General features: G+C 45.9%; 1 protein-coding gene across 1 annotated transcript in view; it reads right to left on the bottom strand.

Moving 5' to 3' along the window:
• The window catches only part of CLIC5 (chloride intracellular channel 5), a 278748-nt gene extending 272700 nt beyond the window's left edge, over positions 1–6048 (bottom strand). The window contains exon 1 of the mRNA XM_063915215.1: positions 5367–6048. Within this exon, the coding sequence (XP_063771285.1) occupies positions 5367–5843 (477 nt within the window). The 5' untranslated portion in view covers positions 5844–6048. The remainder of the gene's footprint in view (positions 1–5366) is intronic.
• Positions 6049–7719: the final 1671 nt, after the last annotated feature.

Consider the following 7719-nt stretch of genomic DNA (forward strand, 5'->3'; position numbering starts at 1 on the left):
GGGTCCTGGCTGTCGCAATGTGTAAAAAGGGGGCCTGGCTGCTGCAATATGTAAAAAGGGGGACTGGCTGCTGCAATGTGTAAAAAGGGGTCCTGGCTGCCGCAATGTGTAAAAAGGGGGACTGGCTGCCGCAATGTGTAAAATGGGGGCCTGGCTGCCGCAATGTGTAAAAAGGGGGACTGGCTGCCGCAATGTGTAAAAAGGGGGACTGGCTGCCGCAATGTGTAAAAAGGTGGACTGGCTGCCTCAATGTGGTAAAAAGGGGCCTGGCTGCCGCAATGTGTAAAAAGGGGGACTGGCTGCCGCAATGTGTAAAAAGGGGGACTGGCTGCCGCAATGTGTAAAAAGGGGGACTGTCTGCTGTAATGTGTAAAAAGGGGGACGCTGTCTGCTGTAATGTATAAAAGGGGCTCTACCTGGTGTAGTGGCGCTACTGTGCAGCGTAATTTGAATAATGGAGACTACTGTGCACCATAGTATGAATTGCTATTATTTTGTGGCCATGCCCCTTCCCCATGAAGCCACACCCCTATATATTTTTCGCGCGCCTACGGCGCGCACTGCCCCTATCTTGCATGGGGGGAGGAGGGGGCGCCAATGTCGTTTCTTGCACACAGCGCTAAAATGCCTAGTTACGCCACTGGTTCCTCTTATAGCAGCGAATGGGGACCTTTCCCACATTTAAAGTCTATCTACTAAAATAGACGCTGGCACTTCATTTTTTGTAAATATTGCCATCAAATGAATGGTCACAGAGCTGGCAGCCAGCAATCTGATGACCGCCTGATGACCGGAGCCAAAGGAGTACACTGGGACATCAATCATTGGGTAAGTTCAAAAAGAGGGGTACCCAGCAGAGGAGCATGCGCTCACACACTTGGGGTATATTTGGTGAAATATACCCTGAGAAGGCTGCAGAGGGCATTCACAGGGACAGAGCTTTCTCACGATCTCTGTCCCTGCATGCAATAACTGATACATCCCTGCAATTAGGGAGGCCAATCCCGGGATCGGGATCGGCGGGATCCCGGGATTTGGGCCCAAAAATGCCGGGATTTGAATCTCGGGATTGGAGCCTCCAATCCCTGGATTCAAGGGATTATAGGGGGTCATTCCGAGTTGTTCGCTCATTATTTTTTTCTCGCAACGGAGCGATTAGTCGCTAATGCGCATGCGCAATGGCCGCAGTGCGACTGCGCCAAGTAAATTTGCTATGCAGTAAGGTATTTTACTCACGGCATTACGAGGTTTTTTCTTCTGGTGATCGTAATGTGATTGACAGGAAGTGGGTGTTTCTGGGCGGAAACTGGCCGTTTTATGAGTGTGTGCGAAAAAACGCTACCGTTTCTGGGAAAAACGCGGGAGTGGCTGGAGAAACGGGGGAGTGTCTGGGCGAACGCTGGGTGTGTTTGTGACGTCAAACCAGGAACGACACTGACTGAACTGATCGCAGATGCCGAGTAAGTGTGGAGCTACTCAGAAACTGCTAAGAAGTGTCTATTCGCAAGTTTGCTAATCTTTCATTCGTAATTTTGATAAGCAAAGATTCACTCCCAGTAGGCGGTGGCTTTGCGTGTGCAAAGCTGCTAAAAGCAGCTTGCGAGCGAACAACTCGGAATGACCCCCATAGTGCGCATGTGCGGGAGGGTTGGAAGCGACGTGGGAGGGCGGGTGGGTGTAAGCCAATCAGGAGCGACTGCTGCGGCAGCTTCCCTGATTGGCTGCCGGTCTGCCAGCTCTGATTGGCTGGCGGCCGGCGCTTCATTTGAAATGCCGCTGCGTTCAGTGTGTCCATGGCGGCCGCCTGATAGTAAGTGTTATTACTTACACCCACCCTCTCGCCGCTACCAACCCTCCCGCACCACTACCTACACCCACCCTCCCGCACCGCTACCTACCCCCATAGGTGTGCGCGGACACTGACAGGCGGGTGCCGCTCCATTTTTCCCCCCCCCCCCTCTCCATGGCACGGCATTATAGTGTTCTATCACCTCCCCTGTCCTGGACATAGACTGCTTACCTGGGCCGCCTATGAGCAGTCTATATCCAGGACAGGGGAGGTGAGAGAACACTATAATGCCGTGGAGGGGGGGGGGTCAGGAGCGGCACCCGCCTGTCAGTGTCTGCGCACACCTATGCCTACCCCCTCCCTACCTCCCGCACCGCTACCTACACCCTCCCTCCAGCGCTGCTCCCTACATCTTTCACTGGTCCCTACTGCAATCCCGGGAATCCCGGGATTGACCGTTTTTCAATCCCGAATCCCGGGATTGAAAAAACGGCCCGGGATTGGCCTCCCTACCTGCAATGTATTCAATTGTCGCATGTGATTTTATCCCATCCCATCCACATGTGTGATGCGGACGGTGATAAATATCCCCCTCTGATGATGACTTATGCAGGGTACTGACCTCACAGTCACCACAGGCAAAGCTACAGAGTTCCTGTCTTAAAGGTGTAGAGGAGGGCCTATGACATGGGGGATGGGGGATGATGACAAAGCCAGATATGAAATATAGGCAAGCATAGTCCATTAATAAAAGAGGCTGCTGCCATGTCTTATGCGTCATTAGAGGAAGTTCATGGCTATTGTAGTTACAGACAAAACCATGGCAGTAGGCATACATACTGTACATATATAGTTATTTCTGGTAGATACTCGTACAGTATAAAATTATTTTCGGCAAAGCAAATTGTACAGTCCTCGGGCCGCCTTAACCGTATAGTAGGCCCTGGGCAAAGCTATGTCCCGATCCACCCATTCACTGGAATCAATAAAAAAATAAAAATCTACATGCCCCTACTGCAGATTGGCACCATCTCTCCACATGCTTCCATTGAGTGAATGGCTGTCAGCACTCTGATTGGTGGATAGCTCCAGCCATCCACCAATCAGCATGCTGGCAGCCTTTCACTGTCTGGCTGCAGGCTGGGAGGTGGGGGCTGCCTGGCCGCTCTATGTATGTGACCACCACCCATCCCTGCTCGGAGGGCGCTATAATTGTGGGGCCCTGGGCAGCTGCACAGTGTGCCTATATGTTAAGATGACCCTGTACCACATTATAGATTCTACCTTTTACTCCTTATTGCACCACAAATACATTTGGAGCCACCATAGATAAATCAGTACCTTTCTCCTAGACCCTGCCTGTAATCCAGCTCTGTCACAGCATAGACGCCATATCGTCCTGACCCTTTACTTTACTTTCCACAGCCAATACCTCAGCACCCGTCCTATTTACTCTAATGACAAATATTCCTTTTTTTAATATCCGAGAGAGTTAATTAGAATGACCTTGGTGTGTTTGTAATAAATAACGAGCACATCTACATCGCTGCTGGGGATAATGTGCAAGTTGTGACTTGTATGAGTTACAACATCACTAGAATCAGGTCTATTGTTAGCTGAATCTCTGATAATACAGACTTGTTCCAAATAATCACACCTAGTACGTATAAACTGTTAGATCCGGAGTTCTGAGCCCGGCTGCTGCTCCTGCAGAAGTGACTGTGTTCTGAGATAGTAGTGTTCAAAGGTAATGTCAGCAGGCAATTCTAAAGTTCTAAAGCTATATATATATATATATATATATACACACACACACACACACACACACACACACACACACACACACACACACACACATCTCTCTCTCTCTCTTTCTCTCTCTCTCTATATATATATATATATACGTACATATATATATATATAGAGAGAGAGAGAGAGAGAGAGAGAGAGGTGTGTGTGTGTGTGTGTGTGTGTGTGTGTGTGTGTGTGTGTGTGTGTGTATGTATATATTTAGAATTGTATATGTGGGTGGAATCCACTATGTTGAGATAGGGGTTATTACTTAATTCCAATGTCTCCGATAGTTCTTTGTTGTTCCTCCCCTATGAATTCCTCATTTCATAAATTGACAGCACCATCCCCTCCCCTATAGATTTCCCACTCTTATGAATCGACAACATCATCCATCCGTTATGGATTTCCCATTCTCATGAACTGATACAATAGCGGTACCAGGAAACTCGATAGATTAGGTGAAAGTTGCACCCAGCTAAGTACATATACCTTCATTTACAGTAGTAAACTCAGCCCAACACTGCATGTTTAATATGGGAAGAGTTTTTCTTTAAATTCCATAAATATATAAACAGTGGATATCTATCAAGTGAAACAAACTTCCTAGTAAAGTCTTTATTTACTCATACTATTTGCATTGGACCGATGAATAAAAAAAATGACATTGTTGTTGAGATTTGGCTATTTACATACGGACAGGGGGATGACACATACAAATCACTGGTCATAAATCTGCCAGTACAAACCTGCTAAGCTTATCCTAGTACTATACAAAGTATCTTCAATAGTATTATTCTTTTTTTGCAGAGTAAGCAGAAAGCAGCCACCGCAGGGCACAATCCCTTGTAAGTAAGTCATGATAACCCAGCTCACCAACGCATATTCTCTCCGACCGTGCAAAGTAAAATGCTAAACTTTACACTAATAAATGAGGATTTTTCTTATATTATTATTGCTGAGGCTCAGCATCACTGCCATAACCATTATTACATGTGCATATGTCATTCATTTTGCAAAATGAGACAAATGCGGAGATGAGCGAAGTGTGGCTGGTTTTGAGGTGGGTACAAAACAAAATAAAAAATAAAAAAGTAACTGGACAAACGAAACCAAACCAAACCAAATATATTTCTTTCTTTTTTTTTGCATGCAGCGTAAATACTGGCTGCTTTTGCATGTCGCCCAGAAATTCTGGGCAGCATTATTTTTACACTGCAATTTAGATTTGAGTTTGGATACTCACGTCCCAAATCTTAATCTCTCTGCACATTATATCCACCCCCCATGGTTTTAGGAGTGGGAAGTTTGATATAAGGCAATAATATGATTCAGAGAGTGGAATAGTGATAAGTCGGAGAGGTACAGATGGAGCCTCGCTCATCTAGGCTTATATGGTGCACCAAGGCTTATTAGCATAAGCCTTTTATCTATTGTTCTCAGCTGCAATACAATACAGAGAGAACAATACAGCAGGGGATTAAGTCCGACTGCACTGGTTCAAGTAATCCTATTAAAGGGATAGATGAGCAGGGCTTCATCTGTATAGTGATCATGAAGGATTAATAAGAACCCAGGAGGCTATGGAAGGTGTGTTGTCCCCACTGTAGTATCTCTAGTAGGTATTGAACATATTGAACAGTGGTGAGGCAGTCATAACTGGTGGAGTAAAGACAGACTGGAGTAACAAACGCAGCTGAGAATTCTGTTGTTGGAAAACGCTTTACTCCAGTTCTCTTTACTCCATGAATGGCATTAATCGCCCATGTAAATGTAAGTTATCTACCTTTATGTAGACAGATATGTCTGCGTCTGGTTCCACATAATCCACTTCATCCCCGCTTCCGTTCTCGTTTCTTATTTGCCCACTGGGGATCAGGACACGGGTGTGAAGACCATGGGGTGGGATGAACTCCCGTGGAGAAGTGGGAGTTGTAGGGTGTGAAGTGGAGTTAAGGTTAAATGGTGACCTTGGCGTGGGAGATGTTGGGGTTGTAGACCCAGAAGACAGGGACACACCGTGATTCAGTGGAGTCTTGCCAATGTCTAAGTGCAAATTAGCTTGTTTCATGGAGCCGTTTTCCTTGTCCGCGTAGATGTCTTCTCCCTCGACCTGCGAAGGTGGAGTCGTTGATGCTGTGCTTAGAGGTCCATCAGGACTCAAGTCCATACTGTCCGGACTGCTAGGGATGGAGTAGGTTCTCTCATCATTACTCCACTGTCGGGGCAGGGCAGTTTCATAGAGGTTCTCAGCCTCCTGCATGGTGGACTGTATGTGCGGACAGTCTCCCAAGTGCTCTTCACAGGTCCCAAACTTCAGGCAAGTGTAGAGATGACAAAGACTGGTCTGCGCTGTAATTCACACTGTGATTGACGAAGAAGATTACTGATACACAAGATAAGCTGAATATGCCAAGCGCGGTGAGGTGATATCAAGCAATCATTCACCAGCAGCACCCTCCTCCGGAACAGCAGGGATCAATGTGCAGAAAACTGCAGTATGCTGACTGTAAACTATACCCAAGGGAGTGGCCACCTTTCTCTGCAAGGCGAGGAGCTGGGCACAGCCTGACATTACACACACACAGCACTCGACAGGACAATGCTAAGTGTCCCATGCTGCAACAGTTGCTATGTCCCTGAATATACTAATTACATAGATCTTGATGGCAACAGTCTGCCATGTTAAACGTAACTTAGTTATTACAGTACACCATATATGAAACTGAAAGTCATGCATAAAGGAACAATAACATGCCTAATAAATACACAGGTACACCACACCACACACACTGTAAGACAACAAGCAAAAAAAAAAAAGTTTTGACTGTAAATAAATTATAATATTTTATTGTTTATGCACTTTGTTTTTTTTTTCAAGGTGCTATGTTATTTATTGCAATAAGAACATATTTGTTACATAGAAAAGAAGAAGCTGAAATGCAGGCTTGCAGCAGGTTGATATATATATATATATATATATATATATATATATATATATATAGACATCTCCTGTTAGCATTTGCGAGATCTGAGTGCTGGGTCTGAGGTTGCAGCGTCGGATCGCCATCACGACCTTCGCGATTATTTGCGATGGTTTCAGGCACCGGTCAGCCTGCGGAAGCTGAAGCTTAATCAGGCTGCCGTAGGATCCGGACACCCGGATCAAGGAAGTCTGCAGCCGACTCTGCCCCTCCAAACGCTGCAGCATGTCAATCATGGTGACTTTGGTGACCTTGGTGTGGGAGATGTTGGGGTTAGTAGAACCAGGAGACAGGGACACATTGGGGTAAATTTACTAAGGTGGGAGTTTTTTTTAGAACTGGTGATGTTGTCCATAGCAACCATTCAGATTCTACTTATCTTTTATCTAGCTGCTTCTAGAAGATAATAGATAGAATCTGATTGGTTGCTATGGACAATATCACCAGTTCTAAAAAAAACTCCCAGCTTAGTAAATTTACCCCATTGTGATTCAGTGGAGTCTTGCCAATGTCTAAGTGCAAATTGGCTGGTTTCATGGAGCCATTTTCCTTGACGTTATATATATATGTCTTGTCCCCTGACCTGCGAAGATGGAACGGGTCTTGTGCAGAACGGGTCTTTCTCCTATGCTGACCCCCATACATTGTATTTGTATGTTGGGTTTGCATACAAATATGAATTGGGTGTGGTATGCTAGGTCGACAGTAACTAGGTCGACCACTATTGGTCAACAGGAACTAGGTCGACAGGGTCTCTAGGGTGACATGGTCTAGGCCGACAGGTCAAAAGGTCGACATGAGTTTTTTATGGGTTCTTTGTGTCGTTTTCTCCGTACAATGGGGGTAATTCCAAGTTGATCGCAGCAGGAAATTTTTTAGCAGTAGGTCAAAACCATGGTGGTCATTCCGAGTTGTTCGCTCGTTGCCGATTTTCGCTATATTTCGATTAGTCGCTTACTGCGCATGCGCAAGGTTCGCAGAGCGCATGCGGTTAGTTATTTTACACAAAAGTTTGGTATTTTACTCACGGCATAACAAGGATTTTTCATCGTTCTGGTGATCGTAGTGTGATTGACAGGAAGTGGGTGTTTCTGGGCGGAAACTGGCCGTTTTCTGGGCGTGTGTGAAAAAACGCTACCGTTTATGGGAAAAACG

The sequence above is a fragment of the Pseudophryne corroboree genome, chromosome 4 (genome assembly GCF_028390025.1).
Source record: "Pseudophryne corroboree isolate aPseCor3 chromosome 4, aPseCor3.hap2, whole genome shotgun sequence".
Lineage (NCBI taxonomy): Eukaryota > Metazoa > Chordata > Amphibia > Anura > Myobatrachidae > Pseudophryne > Pseudophryne corroboree.